Genomic DNA, 17,777 nt, shown 5'->3' with positions numbered 1-17,777 from the left:
CCCCGGCACTTTTTGTTGAATACACATCACCACCATCACTATATACTAATTTATTTTTTCTTTATATTTAATGTTACAGCAGCGTGAGTAGAGCTTCGATTCAGTTGATATTCTCTTTTCTGAACAGGGCCATTGTTGATGTGATTTAGCCGATAATCCTATAGATTATGTATCAGGAAAATATCCAATACAAAGGTTTTCCATAAACACGGCATAGTTTCTTGTTTTCATAAAACTAGGGATGGGACGATACGATAATCACATAAAAATCGCTGGGTCAGATATCGGACAGATAAAAATATAACATTTGGTACGATCCAAAAAACCTATTTCACATGCTAAGTGAAGTAGCTTGAAATGCCTCAGCACAAATGTGTTGTATCGGACTGATATCGGTGTCAGTCGATACTTGAGTTTGTGATATCGCTATCGGAGTCAAAAAAAAGTGGTAGTGCTCTACAGGAAAACCCCCCAAACCAGGGCGACTAAGGAAAGAAAATAAAAGTTATCGTAAAGCAGGGACGGGACGATACCATTATTTTGTGTCCGATAACGACACCGATATCTCAAACTCGAGTATCTACCAATTCCGATCAATCCGATTTTAGACCATTTATGAATGTATGAAGCTGTTAACAACACGTGTGTCAGTTGACTCATTTCAAACACATCATTCTCAGATTTTACATTTTTATCCATCCAATATGCGATCCAGTGATTTTGACCAGTATCGGACCGATTCCGATTCTCGTCCCTATCGTAAAGCTGAACAATTTCAAATAATAATAGGAAGAAGACGAAGCCAGAGAGTTGGGATCATGACATCGTCGCTTTCCTAAAGTAGCTTATTGGTTGTCGTGGGCTCCCAAAAACGCCATTTTGCTGTTTAAACGGATGCGGGGTTTTGATAATCCACATATTTAAATCTCAGGTTCAGTTTTCCATGTTTATGGAGGGAAAGCGAAGCCTCGCGGGTGTTTTTTCATGGAGCACAGATAGACCCTGGTATTCCCCACTCACCCTCCCCCCCCCCCCCGTCAGCTCTCTGCTTCCATTTTTCTCACCCAGCTTCCTCGTGGGAGACGGTAGCCTTTCTCCATCCCGCTCCTCTCCGTGGGACTGACCTTTCCTCTGTCATGCTCACATATTTTACAGCTAATTTACACAAAATACCCGGGTCTTTGTCGAGCTCGGGAATCTCTTCATCTCTTGACGCAACCCGGGAGAGAAGTGGGATGTTAGTGAAGGCATCGTGTTTCACTGACAGCTCTGTCTAATGTCAACGCAGCGGCCCATGAATAGCGTGTCTTTATCTTCGCCGGGATATAAATGACAGCGCGTTTGGCTGCTGTAAAATGACAGACGAGGATATTGCTGTGATGGATCCCGCAGATACTGTACACAAGAATAGATTTTCTCATTTCCATGCAGCTGTAAGCGTCGATTCACAGCTCGCAGAATTAAACCTGCTGTGGAGCAGCACACGAGGCGCCGTGGATAAAAAATTATGAGGCTTTTTCGCAGAAGCCGACACATAGTTACCCACAGATTTTTCTGTTTGTGCATACGCTACCGTTCAAATGTTTGGGGTCACTTATACAATTTTTGTTGCGTTTTCCAATAAAAGTCAGACTTTTATTCATCAAAAGAGTTGCAAAATGAATAGAAAATATAGTCAAGACATTGACAAGATTAGAAATAATGATTTTTATTCAAAATAAAACTGTTTTCAGCTGTGCTAACATCATTGCACAAGGGTTTTCTAATCATCCAATAGCATTCTAACTATATTAGCAAACACAATGTACCATTAGAACACTGGAAATGGGCCTCTATACACATATGTATATATTCCATTAAAAACCAGACGTTGCAGCTAGAATAGTCGTTTACCACATTAACAATGTATAGAGTATATTTATGATTCATTTAATGTTATATTCATTGACAAAAATGGCCTTTTCCTTCAAATATAAGACGATACTAAGTGACCCCAAACTTTTGAACGGTAGTGTATATCTTAAGAATATGTATCTCACACTTAAACTGCCTTCACTCTCCTGAACCAAAGTCCATAGAGAAAACTGGCGATTTTACATCACAGCACACAGGAGTTGTTGACCCACTGCTGCCACCATCAGGAAGTCCAAATGTATTATTTTTTACCACTTTAGTGGTTGAAATCCTTTCTTTGGGTTCACCCAAGTGACACAAACTTCTCGAGCAAGGCAGCAGTAGACCAGCAACTCCTGTGTCCCTGTAAGCTTAAAAAATGACGATTTTCTCTATGGGCTTTGGTGCAGGAGAGTGGATGTTTTAGAAACGTAGGGTTTCCAGCCAAAAAAGGCTGTGTATTGTATCATAGACTTACGTACGTGTAGATATTATTAGGGGACTTTTTAAGTTATTACCACTATTCAAACCCTGGCCCCCCGTTTCTACCCCTCGGTTTACGCTTTACTTGCTCCACGCTGCTCTCCGATTGGCTGCGACTTCCACTTTGATAAGAGAAGCAAACGGACAAGGCACCAACTGTCTGCGCTCATGAATATTCAGCAGCAGCTGCCCCTTCCTGAAGCGTCTTTGGCTGTGGCACACTTTAGTGGAGCTAATGTAAATAAATAAATAAACAGGGTGAAGGTGAGAGACGAAGCACCTGTGATTTCACCGCGCGATAACCTTGATCAGAGTCAATAATGTATGTGCTGGTGCTGGTGCTGACATCACAAGTCCCTAAAGCCGTAATTGCTGCCTGCCGTCGCTGTTAATGGGCTGATATTTGCAGCGGGGCGGACAAAAGCACGGGAGGATGTCGTCGTCTTATCTAAGAACCATTTTCCAAGTCAATTTTAATCAAGTTTGGTGGAGAAATAATAGCCTTTGATTTTTCTTCTGTTGTCCTGTCTGTGCACAGACTGATATTCAGATTACGCCTCAGAAAATCAACACCCGGAGGATTTTTTTTCAATATATTTTCACTAAACCTTTCATTGCATAAGCAAACTGTGCATACTGTATTTACATTTCCCATATTGCTTATAAGCCTGAGACCTCTGTGTGTGTGGGTGATGGATGCTGTGCTCCATCAGATCACTGCTTTGGGAGTTGCACAGTCTCTGTGTGTGTGTTCCATGTATTACTCATGTTGTGGGGACCTAAACCTCTTTACACAGTCATATTATGGGGACAAAAAAATCTTATATTTTAAAGGTGAAGACATGTTGTATGGTTAGGATTAGGATTTGGGGTTAGGATTAGGCCAATAGTAGTCATGGTTAATGTTAGAGTAAGTCTCCAGGGACATTAGTGTACTTTAAAGGGCGTGTTCAGGGTTAAGACCTGGTTTTAGGGTTAGAATTAGGTTTATGTTAGGGTTCGGGTTAGGATTAGGGTTGGGATTAGACCAGTAGTAGTTATGGTGAAGGTTAGAGTAAGTCCACAGGACATTAATGTACTTTAAAGGGCGTGCTCAGGGTTAATACCTGGTTTAAGGGTTAGAATTAGGTTTATGTTAGGGTTAGGTCTCAAATCCATGGCCCCCAATCAATTTCATGCAGTTATAATGAGTTATTTCTGTCTGTTTTTTGTAATTTACAGACTCAATGCTTGAGTATTATGCACATTTATAGTTCCATATCAAAACGGACACTTTTTATTTTGAAATTCTCTGAAATATCGCCACGAAAATCATTACTATGATATAATTATGGAATATTGTGATATCATTTAAGCTAATTTCTGACTGGGTTAAGAGTCAGTGTTAGGCACTTAGTTGTAAGGTGACTAGGGAATGCATTATGATTGTCTATGATCGGTCCTCACAAAGATATCGAAACAAGTTAGTGTCTGTGTGTGTGTATGAGACCCTTCTTTAATGAGTGGAGTACGAGGGGTACGACTGACATTTAAGCATTTAATTAACAGTAAAAGTAGCATTAGTTTTTTTATTTTTGACTTGAGGCGACGTCCCTTCAACTTGGAACTTCCGAGGAGTAGAGAAGGCTTTTGTTTGTGTGGTTTTTTTGCAGTTTGGACCCCCAAAACAGAGGGAAAAAAACACAAAAACAACAAGAGTTTAATGACAGCAAAGATTAAAGGCAGGCAGAGGTCGCAGGCGGCCTCCCACAAGACAAGACACAAAGAATACAAAGGCTGAAGGGTGTAACAGGGCTGATTGGCAAAAAAAAACAAAACAAAAGGAAAAAAAATCCAGCGAATGAAGCAAAAAAAAAAGCGAGAAGCGCATACTTGCGTCAGAGATGTGGCGCTGCCAAACGAGAAGACAGAATTATCTGGCAGAGCGGTCGAGTGATGACCAGGCTTTTTATACGGAGGTTGATGAGTAATGGGAGCCAAATGTGCCTCGTCAGCTGCCACAGCCACAGTCTGTCACACCCCCCCACTGCAAAAAGGAAACCGGGAAAACAAAGAGAAAGAACAAACCCACAAAAGAAACACAATCTGTGCCACTGTGAAAGCATGTCACAGTCAAATCCAAGAGCTGATGACTTTTTAAAGTGTTTATACTAGTGCTGGGCGCTACCGTTAGCGCGTGACGCGTTTCCACGAAGACTGACTGGAAAAAGACGCGCGTGACGTCATGTTTACGCGACTCCCGATTGTTAAAATGAGTCTCTAAAGTAACGCGAAACTTTAAAAACAGACGCACACATACGCAGTACACAGGTACGCCGCTCCAGTTCGACTGTAGGCGCGCTAACGGCGCTAAAGGAGCTAACGGAGCTAACTGGTAAGCGGTGCCCGGACTCTGGTGGCGACGCACGAAAAACTGCGCTACTTTAGAGACTAATTTCGGGGATTCACGTAAACATGACGTCAAAGTCTTAAAGTTTATGACATTTACTTAAGTATCAAAAGTAGTTATGGGCCGTTAACGTTAACGGCGGGTTTCCGTGACGACTGACAGAAAAAAGGCTCGCGTGACGTCATGTTTACGTGATTCCCGATTGTTAAAATGAGTCTCTAAACGCTAACGCTAAACTAAAAACAGAGGCACACATACGTAGTACACAGTTACGCTGGTTATTTGTAGCGCTGCTAGCTGCTAATCTGTAGGTGCGCTAACTGCGCTAACGCAGCTAACTGGTAAGCGGTGCCTGGACTACGGTGCCATGTCACGAAAAACATCATTAATGTCGGTAGTGCCGTTAACGCCCGTAGCTCTGTTCGCGCCGTTAATGCCGTTAACAAGCCCAGCACTAGTTTATAATCTTCGCGTGTTTCGTGACATCTTGTGAGACCTTATGAGAAGGTCGCGTATTGGACCTTTAAGCCTCGGACCCTCACCTTTCCTCTCCATCCTCATCCTCCTCCACGGTGATTGTGCCACGGAGCCCCGGGAGTCCAGAAGTGGTAGTAATTTCATTGCGTATGTGGTCGATGACAGTGATGAAGTATCTGCAGATCCTGATCCGATCAGAGCCAGACCCTTACAGGATTAAAGCCCTCCGCGCGCGCGTTTACGACAACCATCTGTAAACATTGGCCGACCGCAGCGCCGCGCGAGGATCGCGAAGTCTGAAGAAGCTCCTTATCTCGGCTTTATATTCATGTCGTGGCCTTGAGTTTGTGCGTCTAAGAAGGGAGGGAGGGAGTGAGGCTGGTGCAGCAGGTGGACGGAGCGCGATAGAGGGAGCGAGCGACGGAGTGAATCCCTTGTAAAGGCAGCTGGGCAATGAGGCAGACAGAAGCTAATTAGAGAAGCAGCCTCCTTTACAACTCCCCAATTAGATCAGTTGCGTGCGTGTTCAGGCGGCAAATCGGCTGGCCGTGACGGCGCCTGAAAGGTGTGTTTATTTGTCCGTGCATGTGTGTGAGTGTGTGTCTTCCGTCTCCTCCTCCTCCTCCTCCTAAGTTTGGCTCACTCACCCAAACAAACCACATGCTAATTACTATCTGTAAAAAGAAGAAGAAGAAGAAGAAGAAACAACACTTCCTGCGAGCAGGTGTCAATTGGATGACAATTTACAAGCGACACTTGAGTTGAGCGGATGTTCTGAGCACAATAACACAGAGGAGCGGCTTATTATTAGGAGAGGGAGGCAGGAAAGACACTCAATTAGAGGGTGTCGATGAGGATGAGGGGAGCTTGTATGAGGAGCTGACACGCTGTCAACGCTGACTCCGCTGTGTTCTCTCTCAGTGTGCTAAAAGGAGTCAGGAGCCAGCCGTCGCTCAGTATGTTCAAAGTCTGGTTTTAGTCAGACTAAGGCAATCGTTCTTTTCTTTTAATGTCGCGTAAACACGTTTGTCTGACTAAAGTCGAGCATGTCTTAGTCAGACTAACATACCTGGGTAATTAGTCGGACTGGAGTCGGTACGCTCTTAGAAATAAGGGTTCCAAAAGGGTTCTTCTACAAGGGCTGAGGTTCTACCTGGAACCATTTGCTTCTTTTCAAGGGCTCTTGGTAACACTAATGGTTCCATTAAGAACCATTTTGATCCAGAGAACCCTTTAAAACCCCTTTCCTGAATAAAGGGTTTTAAAAGGGTTCTTGGTGGAACCCTCCAAAAGGGTTCCAGGTGGAACCTTTATAAAAAAAAAGTTCTACCTGGAGCCAAAAAGGGTTCTCCTATGATGACAAGCCAAAGAACCTTATATGGTTCTACTTAGCACTTTTATTTCTAAGAGTGAAGAGCAATACAAAACATGCAGATTCAACACGCACTAGCTTATAGAGAGAGATACAGCGCCACCTACGGAGGAGGAATCCGACAAACGTGGCCAATACATCGATTTTATCCTCGATTTTGTGTATACGCAGACTCGACAAGTTGTCCGATTGCCTGTCTTAGTCGGACTACGGCCTTAGCTTGATTAAGCTGTCCATGTAAAGTGAGAACATGGCCGCTAGCATGGAGACAAGGAAAAACAGAGCTTTTAGCCACTTAATAAAAGCTTCACCCAATAAAACCTACACCGTCTTTTCCAGCTGTAAAATGAACTGCTCACTCTCATGCACCAAAGTCCATTGAGGAAAATTGTCGTTAGGGACGCAGGAGCTGCTTCTAGTCTGCTAATTTGTGTCACTTTGGTAAATGTGAATGAACTATTCAAACATGGAAGTCACTAAATAATACATTTTAAACTCACTGGCGGAAGCAGCAGACTTAATTAAGCAAGTGTAGATTTGATTTGGGGGGGCTTTTTTGAGTGGGTAAAATCAGGGTAAATTATTTTCTTATTGTTAATAATTTGGAACAACTAACCACGTCATTGGTCATTTGCATACTTAGGGATTGGATGTACTCTAAACTTTGATTTGACACTCGAATGGATAGGGGGGGGGGCTCTGTGTCGTCTTTGCCCCTGTGAGGAGCTGGCCCTGGTAAAATTCTGTTCTTCTTTGTGTGTGTGTGTGTGTGTGTGTGTGTGTGTGTGTGTGTGTCCTCTCTGTCAACCGTGTTTTTGCGCGACAGTCTCACGCTGTGTTTGTGTGTCGGTACTTAAAGGTGAGAAAGACGATGGCACCAAAAAAAAGACGTTCATGAAGACCTGTTCATTAAAGGAGACATCGGGTCACTGTGGTGTGTTTTTGTTACTTTAGCTCCTGTGTGATAATGAAGACAAAGAGCAGTGTTTATGACTCGCATCACACTCTGTGTGTGTGTGTGTGTGTGTGTGTGTGTGTGTGTGTGTGTGTGTGTGTGGAGTGTGTGAGTGTGTGTGTCGTGTAAATAGGATAAAATTCTCTTTCCCGCAGGGTGCTACTATCTGTGCCTCTCTAATGAAGGGTAGGACTTCATTGGATTACAACATACTCTGTACCGTGTGTGTGTGTGTGTGTGTGTGTGTGTGTGTGTGTGTGTGAGCCCCCCCCCCCCCCCCCGGTGCTCCTCCACAGCTCAGGGCATAAATACCTGTCAGAGACAATTAGGCCCTGATTGATTTTTCTCTCTCTGATTGAGCCAATTTCTGTCGCCTTTCACCTGCAGATGACTCTTCTGTGAGGAAGAACAATAGCATTTCTTTTTTCTTTGTTGCTCGAAAAGGTGTATGAAGGTCACCGTGCCCCTTGAACAGCGCTCCCTTTGGTCCACCGTGACCTTGGCTGGGTAGCACGAGACTAGCAGCGGTCACGCTAACACTCGTTTAGATTAGAAGACTGTGCCATGCGCTGGTTTAGTGGGTGTGGTTTTTGGGACACAGAGGGATAGTTTGATCAGAATGTAGAATAATGAGCATTTAATCTGGCCTCAGGTTCATCCAGGAGGAATTATTACAGTTACTGAGGTTGAACAAAAAACAGTTTGACATAAGGGCGTTCGTTCTCAGTCTGGAGGTGGAATTCTAATGTGTGTTTGTTTGAGATTGTGATATTAGAAAGAGTACTTTTTGAATGTCCGCACAACCAGAGACCATCAAAAATTAAAGAAAGATCGTCCAACGTCGCTGTTTGTCATCAGATACTTAAAGAAATATTAGTTTGTGACTCTGGAAACATGGAAAAATGACAAATATCTAAACTATTATGCCAGTGTTTCATGTTTTCAACCACACGACACATACGATGTCTTATTCTGTAATCACTAATGTCACATTTTTGTGTGTGCAGACATGTGGCCCAAAAGATGCTGAAGTCCCACTGAAACACCAGCTGCTGCAGGTCATAGTCAGAGTCCTTCAGTACCGAATGCTGCTCACAGGTAACATGCTGATATATCACATGCATATATATATATATATATACTGTATTATGTGTGTGTACTTGTATTTATATCTTTGTGAGGTCCAAAAAACGTACAAACCTGTCTTTAAAGGGCTTAAGTCAATGATGTGTCCTCACAAAGATATAAAAAACAAGTTTATGTGCATGTGTGTGTGTGTGTGTGTGTGTCTTGTTTTCAGATTTTATGCTGATGTTGAATATTGTGACCGTGGCTTAGTCACATAGTGTCATGGATTTTGCACTTAATGAGCTGCCCTTCACACACAGTACAATAAATAGTCACATTGAGTGTCAAACTTTATTTTTTTTTAAAAACACAGTTTTTTATGTATTTCCTGACTGTTTTGTCTTGTGCGTTTTTTTCACAGATTACCTGAACAACCTCTCTCCTGACTCTAAAGAATACGAGGACACACAAGGTGAATGTTCTTCTGTTAAGTCGGCGTTTTCCCTCGGGGTCATCACATGACTCAGCAGTGCTTGTGCATGTTTTTATCGCCGTCTCCAGTCAGCATCGGTGGGAACTCAAGACCAGGTTTTACTTTGTCCTTTAATTTCTGGCGCAACACAAGGAGGCGGGCTCATCGTCCAGCAGTTAGCATAGTCGCTAGCCGTGAGCGTTTATAGGAAAGCTCCCTTTTTTACGACTTTGGACTGCGTTTAATATTGCTTCAGTTCTGTCATTCTGACAAATTGAAAGAGAGAAGTGTTAACCACATGTGAAGGCCTTGCTAGCTTGAAGCGCTAGCTATACAACCAGCTAAACAGATCTAAAAAACAGATCTCTACACCAAAGTTGGTCAACTTTTTTTAGTTTAACGAAGTCCAGTCAACTTCTTTCTCCGACTTTTTATGTTTCTGGCACATTTGGGACAGGACACAATATCCGCTAGCATAGCTAACGGTGTTCATAGCCTTTTGTATAGACCGCATATACACGTAAGAGCAAGATAACTATATGGAGAAACACTAGAAGGCAGTAACGGCTAATGAGCAAAGTTAACATTTTCGAAATGAACACATACACATTATATTTTCACTGTCGTGTTGCTTTTTTCTTCTTCCTCCAAAGAAATCACGAGATAAACCAACTATTCATAGCCTTTTTTCACTTATCTTGAACTGGGATTTCAAACTCCGAAAATAGGAGTTAGGATTCCAAGATGGCTGCCCCAATACGAACACTGCTACTTTTACCGTTAATAGCACTGCTGTCGGAATTTGTTTCTCAGTAAATCTGTCGTAATTTTTATCCGTAGACATGTTGCTACGCTGTTTGTCTGCGCAAAACATCTCATAGAGGTTCTTATCGACTGATATTGCTAACAATGGCTAGCCCGGGACGACGTTTGCATACATGTTTTATTCCAACTTCTCATTGGAATGTGGTGAACTCTGAACTGTATCAGCATTGCTGTCAGAAATAAACCAACACAAAGAAGAGTAACCACATTAGTACTGGTTAAAAACATATTTAAAACTGCGTTTAAATGTCTGCTTTTGGTCAAATCTGGTAAAAAGCCAAACACTGCAGCTGCTCGACGTGTTTTCAGAGTCTCGCTATTGAACCACAGCGACGCAAGTGTCTTTATTGCATATAAATCTCTCCCTTTTAACTTTTGCTGTTTGTGTTGCAGATGCCTTGGTGATCGTGACCAAGGTGGCAGACCAGGCCAACGACAATCTGAAACAGGGGGTGAGTTTTGTCCGCGCTCACACCATGTGTGTTTACATTCAGCCTGTCTGTTGCGCTCCTTGTCTGCTTTGGCATATTCACAGTTGGTGAGATGGCTCTTTATATTCCTCTGCCCCTGGCAGCGAAAGAGCAAAAAAAATCAGATGGAGCTCGAGAGTGAAGGAGTTTGGAGGTTTTCAGGGCGTATGAATCCCTCTTTTTAAAGGAGCGTTCTATCCTTCTTTGGCGCTGACTTGCTGATTAACACAAGGCGCAAGAAAAGATGATGTCAACACAAAGTCCCAGGTGTATCATTACAAAGGCAGCAGTGTGAGGCTGGACGCTCTCAGACATGAGCAGCCCATGGAGATCATTCACAAACCCTTCCCCCCCCCCACAACACTATCTTACTCTCTCGCCTCTCACTGTCAGGATCCCCCTGTGTCTCACTTCAGCGTTTCTCCCCCCTCTCTTTATCACACTGTGTTTTTGTTTTTCTCTTCTACGCCTTTGCACTGACAAACAGACCCTGTATCTCTGTTTGCCCTCCGCCGTTCAGCTTTTCAGTATCGCATCCCTTTCCGCATTCATTCATTCAAACAGGCACATGTTCGTTCTCCGTCACTTGATAATCACCTGCCTTCTCTCCGCTCTCTCGCTCTCCTGCAGGATAACTTGCTGCGTCTGGTCCACATAGAGCACAGTGTCAAAGGCAAGAGGGACTTCCTGAAGCCTGGACGGGTGAGTAAACTTTTAGATCAGTAGCTACTCAAAATACAGTGTGTTACCACGTCTGAAGGTTTAAGTCTCTGTAGGACCTGCTGCGAAAAAAAAGTCATGATTTAATGTTTGTTTTGGCAGATGTTCGTCAAAGAGGGCACACTCATGAAGGTCTCGAGGAAAAGCAGGCAGCCGCGACACCTGTTTCTGGTAATAATTCTGCTTTCTGCACCATTCTAACTTTGTTTGAAAGGATGATTCAATAACTATTATATTGTATGTGAAAGGTAACACCAAAAAGAAAACTTTTTCACTAAAAACTGACATACACTCTAAGAAATAAGGGTTCCAAAAGGGCTGAGGTTCTACCTGGAACCATTTGCTTCGGAAAAACCCTTTCCCGAAGAAACCTTTAATGTCGCGTAAACACGTTAGTCGAGCATGTCTTAGTCGGACTAACATACCTGGATAATTAGTCGGACTGTAGTTGGTACACTCTTAGAAATCAGGGTTCCAAGGGTTCTTGGTAACACTAATGGTTCCAGTAAGAACCATTTTGATCCAGAGAACCCTTTAAAACCCCTTCCCTGAATAAAGGGTTTTAAAAGGGTTCTTGGTGGAACCCTCCAAAAGGTTCTACCTGGAGCCAAAAAGGGTTCTCCTATGAGGAGACCCCTTGAGCCTTCATACGTCTGCGTTGTGGACGGATACGCGCTGCAATTTCCCGCCCGATCAGTAGGGGTCGCTGCGCAAGGTTGTTGTGCTTTTGGCTACAGTGAGCAATGGCGTCCGAGAGAGAAAGACTGTTGTTGTTGAAACAGTGGCCGTTTCTCACTTCTCTGTGTCACGGAACGCAGTTTTAAGATAATTTGAGGCGAGAAATTGGCCATTTAGAGTCTAAACATGTGCTGTGTGTATTAAGATATGACGTATATATAGTTCGGCAGCGATGTTGTTGGCGGTGATCAGCGCCGCCTCTGTGGACGCTCGGTGCTCACTGTGAGCCGGCACAGAGCAGCTTAGCTCGGCCTGTCCTGAGGACCAATCGCAGCCCTTGCCGTCCCCGTTGTCCCTTGACGGAGTGACGGACACTTAAAAAAATATTTCGTGAAGTCTGAGACGATGCAGAGGCTCTGCGTAACCTACGTAGAGCACTTTACGCAGGAGTATAAATTGGGCTTAACCCTTCATTTTTTAAATATTCTGCCGTTCCCTGTGGATGAAAACACCTGCCACGTCATTGAAGCGGCGCTCTAAACAATGTTTGTACGTGATCTTGCGAAAATATGAGGGAATGTTGGGTGGAGGTTGGTCTCTGGGAGGGGAGGGGGATACGGGTCCACGAGGCCAAGGCTGTAAGACCCCGACTAAGCGCCACACCCGTTGTAGCGAGGGCCTCCCTCTCGCCACTCTTCTCCTCCCCTCTCAGGACTTGTTTTCCAGGGCCCCACTTCCTCACAGGATGTTTGGTGTGGGTCACTGGATGCCGGCTTCCTGTGTATTGGGAGGGGACTGACAGCAAAGTGAAGGCCAGACGCCCTGTAGAATGCCGGGGAGGAGGTGGCGGTGGTGGTGGAGGTGGAGGTGGAGGACGGGTGGGGGGGACGCTACACAAACACATAACATGAAACACATAAACCCTCTCTATTGTTCCATGTGCAATCAGTGCTGTCTCATGTTGTGAATTATGCTTGGGCAGCGTTTATGCTTTCGGCGCTTTGACGACTCGTCCACGTTGAGGAGGTTCTATGAAGTAACGGAAAACGACGTGACCAAGAGAACCAAGGGCCAATTCCAATTCTTATCTTAACCCCTAAAGCTCAACCCTTAATCTTAACTGGCCCTCAAAACCAAGTGTAGAGTGTTATTTTGTCTCTTAGAAATGGGACACCCCTTAAATGCAGATACGTCTTCAGACTGTAGGGGGCAGAATAACGCGAAAGCTGCGTCCAGTCTGTCACGATTATTTATTACGATCCGTTTGTCAGTCAAGTTATTAGGTTGTCAGTTAGTTATAAGATGATACTCGTACAAATACCGCAACCACGGACATATTCACCTGACAGTTACCACACACCACGGCTTATTGAAAAGTAAACCATAGCAAACAATCGTTTGTCCGCACCGGCCGGCTATTGACAAAAGATCGTAAAATAAAAATAAATGTTACGCAACAATGACGTCAGTAATCCATAAAATGGGCCTAAACTAAGATAATACAATGGTTTTCATCATTTTTATATCTCTATTAACAAAGAAAATACTTTAATTTGTAGCGTACTCGTTTCGCTGCTTTCGGGTTAGCGCCGGGTTTGTTATGTCAAAACACGCAATGCATTCTGGGTAGCCCTTGCTCCCAAGGGTGGTCTCGGAAAATCTCAATATTGAGGGCGATACAGCCCTTAAACTTGCCCCTCAACTTAATTTTTAGGACTAGGACTTTATAATGAAAGAGCTCCAGATGAGGACGACCGGTCCTGACTAGGTCAGCGTTTTTAGCCAGACAAACATTCAGTGGTTGATGTTCCTAAGCGTTTACAGATATAAAGCCATTGGCCCCCGTTGAAGTGGAACGGCTTCAGTGTGTCAGGTGTTATTTATTGGCCTTTACCGAAAGTAAATCCAAACAACAGTGAAGACGAAAAGCCGTCAACGCTCCTCGGGGACGTGTCACAAGCTAGGGCTCAAAGCAGAAAGAGAATGACGCCGGATGAGTGAGTGAAGGGATTATTATAGTTAGGAAAAAGATGTGCAGAGGATAGAGAGGAGGCATGAAAGAGGCGACTGCGGGAAGCTGAGGTTTAGAGGCTTTCATACGTTTATCATGGTCAAGTGTGTAAGAAGTAGTGACATCTAATGGTGGGACTGCAGATTGCAACACATTTTACAACCCTCTCCACCAGAAATGGGATGATCCCACTTTTTGTGTCCGATATTAGTCCGATACAGTCATTTTTAGAGCATTTATGAAAGTGTGAAGCTGTTAATAACACATTGAGCGTTCCATTTACATCAGAAATGGTTGACCATGTTGCATTTAAGAAATCAGGAAAACTATTTTTTACACAAATATGTCTTTAAGAGGGCTATTGTCAGCAATACCGATCCATAACAGTGATCTACTGTCACCACCTTATCCAGGGTGCTTTAATTTTGAAATGTAGGTTCTTTTTGTTGAGTATTTTGTTCTGTTTCGGGTTCTCCTTGTGTGTACCGTGTCCAGTTTTGCTTCCTGTCCTGTCTTGTCTTGGCTGTTGATTGTCTGCTCCGCCCTAATGTGTTTCACCTGTGTCTCGTTTGTCTCACCTGTGTTTTGTGATCGTCCCGTAGTTCATTTTGTCTCTCCAGTGTTGCTTCGTTTTGGACACAACTTTTGCCCTACTACTGAAATACTGTCACTCAAATATGTCCCTTTGTCTTTTACTCAAGTTATATTGTAAAAGGTGACTTCAACTTCTACTAAAGTCATTTTATGTTAATAAACTAGTACTTTAATTCAAGTTATATTATAAAAGGTGACTTCTACTCAAGTCATTTTATGTTAATATACTAGTACTTTTATTCAAGTTATATTGTAAAAGGTGACTTCAACTTCTACTAAAGTCATTTTATGTTAATATACTAGTACTTTTATTCAAGTTATATTATAAAAGGTGACTTCAACTTCTACTAAAGTCATTTTATGTTAATATACTAGTACTTTAATTCAAGTTATATTGTAAAAGGTGACTTCAACTTCTACTAAAGTCATTTTATGTTAATATACTAGTACTTTAATTCAAGTTATATTATAAAAGGTGACTTCTACTAAAGTCATTTTATGTTAATATACTAGTACTTTTATTCAAGTTATATTATAAAAGGTGACTTCAACTTCTACTAAAGTCATTTTCTGTTAAGATATTAGTACTTTTACTAAAGCAATTTTATAAAAGGTAACTTCAACTTCTACTAAAGTTATTTTCTGTTAAGATAGTAATACTTTTACTAAACTAATATTATAAAAGGTGACTTCTACTAAAGTCATTTTATGTTAATATACTAGTACTTTTATTCAAGTTATATTATAAAAGGTGACTTCAACGTCTTCTACCAAAGTTATTTTCTGTTCAGATTCTTGTGCCGCTTTTAGATACTTTATAAAAGACTGGTTGCGTTCGCTGTGCCATCGAAAATAGTAAACTTGTTTTTATTCGGTACAATAAAGCAATGAAAAAACCCCAAACATTGACGTGACCGATCCTGACAATAGCCGGTCAGAAGAGCCGACTCATACGCGCTTCAGTACAGAACTGTTTCAGCATAAGCCCTCCTAAATGTTACGTCCTGGACCAGTCGGTGGGTGTTGTGTGTCATCTGGACAAAGTCGTTTTGTGCGAGTCTTGTAACTTGGCACTCGCTGTGGTTTTTTTTGTCGAAGGAATCTTTGAGTAAACGAGCAGCGGCGCAAGGGTGGAGCAAGGCGGACTGCGGTGGCCGCAGCCCAGAGGTCACGGGCCGGGCCTGGGGCTTGTCTGTCAAAACCCAGTCAGTTTGTGTTGTTGTTGTTGTTGTTGTTGTTGTTGTTGTTGTGGTGGTGGTGAAGGTGGCCGGTTCCACCCAGTCCCTGGTTCTCAGCGTATAGCCTGAGAAGACGGGGAGGGTCGATGGGGGAGGCCTGGAGCCCCGGAGCAGGGTGGAGAATTCCTGGATGCTGCCTTTACGGCCCCAGCGGATGTTTAGAGCACACACACACACGAGGTGTGACCAGTGATGTCATTTTCTTTTGTCTGGGAAGAAAATGAAATGCTTCTCCGTAACACAATGGCCAACACGTTTCAGGGGGGATCGAAAATACTTTGGGGTCTGACAAGCAAATAAATACCTTCTCCGCAGCCATGCCTTGATTTTGTTGTGTGTGTGTGTGTGTGTGTGTGTGTGTGTTCATGGGAATGTTGTGCTGACAGGATGCACAGACGTGTGTGAGCGCTGTGAAAGGAAACAAAAACCCAGAGTGCTCGAGCGCGAGAAAAGTTGCTTTCATATAGAAAAGAATAAACAATGAGGTGAAAAGCTGAGATTTCAGCTATTTCTCTCAGGACAACACCCCCACCTTGTGGCTATTTTTAGGTATTACAGTGTGAATCGCTGCAGGGCTTTCAAATTGAAATCTCTGCTAGAGAACAGTAGTTAATATTTTGTTTGTTTCTGCAAGAATTAATCAAATTACATGTGGTGGTTGTAAATACTTAGACATGGACGTTATTCAATGTCATGTTTTCACAGTGGTTTTGTACATGTTGTCATAGTGATAGTTACTTGGTTTTAATAACTCGTGATTGTTCAATTCCCAAATAAACATTCCCTGACCGGGAATCGAACCCAGGCCACAGCGGTGAGAGCGCCGAATCCTAACCACTAGACCATCAGGGACATATGTGTTGATATTTTAACAAGATTTTTTATTTTTCAGCTTCTTAAATGTGAACACTTTCTAGTTTCTTTGCTCCGGTTTTGCGACACTGAACAATATTTTCTGACACAAACAACTGAACGATTCATTGAGAAAATAATTCAAAGATTATAAAAGTCTTAGTTGTTGGTTGCAGCCCTAATCTCATCAAAATAATCAAAATATGTCAGAAAAAATAATCAAAATATGTCAGAAAAAAACTGCAATTCCATATTTTACCTAAAGTGGAATTACATTTATTTTGGAAATGCCTGCTCATTGACTGCAGGATTCTTTTCTCCTGACAGAAACATGACTTTTGAATGTTTAAAAGTGACTTTCTAGTTCTTCCTCCACCCATTCTGGCAAAAATGTCAAGAAAATAATCTTAAAATTCTCAAAAACCGAAGGACATCATGTCCACTGTGCGTCTAAAACTGCTTGCATGGACTTCTAGTGCTTTGTTGTTGTTGTTTTTAACTGTTTTTAAGATGATGATATGTATGCACTGATATTTGCTGATTTCTTCTTTCATATATTTATCTATATGATGTAATAAATTAAAAATAATAAGAAGAAACCTGACAGAACATTATTTTCTCCACCAGATGAACGATATCATGTTGTACACGTACCCGCAGCAGGACGGCAAGTACAGACTCAAGAACACGCTCTCTCTGTCGGGAATGAAGGTTAAACATTTTTATTCCTCTCGTGCGACACAGTTTCACAAATCTGTGATTCGTTTGTTTGGACTAAGCCGGTTTGTTTTTGTTCCTCCAGGTGAGCAAACCCGTCCTGGACGACGTGCTGAACTGTCTGAAAATCGAAGTGTCGGACATCACCATCACGCTCTCTGCCAGGTGAGAATCTAATCTTAACCTTCTGTTATTTGAAACCACTCGCGATGTAAAAACGTCAGCTCACTCTGTCTTTTTGTCGACGTTCAGTTCTGTTGGAGAGAGAGAAGACTGGTTCCACACACTAAGTCGGGCCATAGCGGACCACGCTGCTGGTCTCTGCACGTTCGGTGGACCCTGCAGTGAGGTACTGACACTTAATTTTATCATTTTAAGCCACTTGAGATGAATGATCGTGTTTTTGAAGGGTTTCCTGAACGCACACGGGTCTGATGACTTAGTTTTCTTGCTAAATGTGGAGATGGAGTACGTCAATATGCAAATAAATGTTCCCTGACCGGGAATCGAACCCGGGCCACGGCGGTGAGAGCGCCGAATCCTAACCACTAGACCACCAGGGA

General features: G+C 42.8%; 1 protein-coding gene across 1 annotated transcript in view; it reads left to right on the top strand.

Moving 5' to 3' along the window:
* The window catches only part of fgd5a (FYVE, RhoGEF and PH domain containing 5a), a 58,244-nt gene that overhangs the window by 28,684 nt on the left and 11,783 nt on the right, over positions 1–17,777 (top strand). The window contains exons 8-15 of the mRNA XM_083907906.1: positions 8,577–8,667; positions 9,059–9,109; positions 10,328–10,386; positions 11,035–11,106; positions 11,227–11,295; positions 17,125–17,208; positions 17,300–17,379; positions 17,467–17,563. Of these exons, the coding sequence (XP_083764032.1) occupies positions 8,577–8,667; positions 9,059–9,109; positions 10,328–10,386; positions 11,035–11,106; positions 11,227–11,295; positions 17,125–17,208; positions 17,300–17,379; positions 17,467–17,563 (603 nt within the window). The remainder of the gene's footprint in view (positions 1–8,576; positions 8,668–9,058; positions 9,110–10,327; positions 10,387–11,034; positions 11,107–11,226; positions 11,296–17,124; positions 17,209–17,299; positions 17,380–17,466; positions 17,564–17,777) is intronic.

Source organism: Microchirus variegatus (assembly GCF_963457635.1).
Source record: "Microchirus variegatus genome assembly, chromosome: 21".
In the NCBI taxonomy this organism is placed as follows: domain Eukaryota; kingdom Metazoa; phylum Chordata; class Actinopteri; order Pleuronectiformes; family Soleidae; genus Microchirus; species Microchirus variegatus.
Note: the sequence above shows the minus strand (reverse complement) of the source record. Positions and strands in the feature narration are given on the sequence as shown.